Consider the following 1,189-nt stretch of genomic DNA (forward strand, 5'->3'; position numbering starts at 1 on the left):
TGGCAAGAAGGAGAAATATTTCCTCTTCTACGACGGGGAGACTGTCTCCGGGAAGGTGAGCTTTGCCCTCAAGAACCCCAACAAGCGGCTGGAGCACCAGGGCATCAAAATCGTGTTCATCGGGCAGATCGAACTCTACTACGATCCCGGGAACCACCATGAATTTGTGTCCCTGGTGAAGGACCTGGCCCGGCCTGCAGAGATCACCCAGTCGCAGGCCTTCGACTTTGAATTTACCCACGTGAAGAAGCCGTATGAGTCCTACACGGGGCAGAATGTGAAGCTACGTTCCGTCTCCTACAGCTATTTCCTTCGAGCTACCATCAGCCGCCGCCTCAATGATGTTGTCAAAGAGATGGACATTGTAGTTTACACACTCAGCACATACCCGGAGCTGAACTCTTCCATCAAGATGGAGGCTGGGATCGAGGACTGTCTGCACATTGAATTTGAGTACAATAAATCCAAATACCACTTGAAAGATGTCATTGTAGGGAAGATATACTTCCTGCTGGTGAGAATCAAAATCAAGCACATGGAGATAGACATCATCAAGCAGAAACGACAGGTACAGGCCCCAACGTGTACCACGAGAACGACACGATAGCCAAGTACGAGATCATGGACGGGGCACCAGTTCGAGGAGAGTCCATCCTGATCCGGCTCTTCCTGGCAGGGTATGAGCTCACGCCCACCATGCGGGACATCAACAAGAAGTTCTCTGTGCGCTATTACCTCAACCTGGTGCTGATAGAGGAGGAGCGGCGCTACTTCAAGCAGCAGGAAGTGGTGTTGTGGCGGAAGGGTGACATCGTACGGAAGAGCATGTCCCACCAGGCGGCCATCGCCTCACAGCGCTTCGAGGGCACCACCTCCCTGGGTGATGTGCGGACCCCCAGCCAGCTGTCTGACAACAACTGCAGGCAGTAGGCCTCCAGGGCCAAGAAGATGCTGGGCATCCACCCAGCACCCCCATCTACCAACACCAGCGGCTGGGGGCGGGGGCGAACCTTGTGAGGCTCAGTTGACCCGTTACTTGCAACCTGAAAACAAATCATGTTTTTGACTTAAATTCTTTTTTCTGAAGAACCCAAGGGGCTTGGGGTGGGAAGCAGTGTCTCCTTGGGATTCTGTGGCCGATGTGGGATAGGAGAGGTAGCATCCTGGAAGCCAGCCTCTCTGGGGAACA

The 1,189-nt window shown here is 53.7% G+C and overlaps 1 protein-coding gene across 1 annotated transcript; it reads left to right on the plus strand.

Moving 5' to 3' along the window:
• Positions 1 to 4: 4 nt before the first annotated feature.
• Positions 5 to 1,072, plus strand: LOC108513128 (vacuolar protein sorting-associated protein 26B-like; the record flags this gene model as incomplete). The annotated part of the gene is given in 2 exon segments (XM_017848791.1): positions 5 to 554; positions 557 to 1,072. Coding segments are annotated over 2 exon segments (924 nt in total), but the record flags the coding sequence as incomplete, so codon positions are not given.
• Positions 1,073 to 1,189: the final 117 nt, after the last annotated feature.

The sequence above is a fragment of the Rhinopithecus bieti genome, unplaced genomic scaffold, assembly GCF_001698545.2.
Source record: "Rhinopithecus bieti isolate Rb0 unplaced genomic scaffold, ASM169854v2 scaffold_32203, whole genome shotgun sequence".
Classification (NCBI taxonomy): Eukaryota; Metazoa; Chordata; class Mammalia; order Primates; family Cercopithecidae; genus Rhinopithecus; species Rhinopithecus bieti.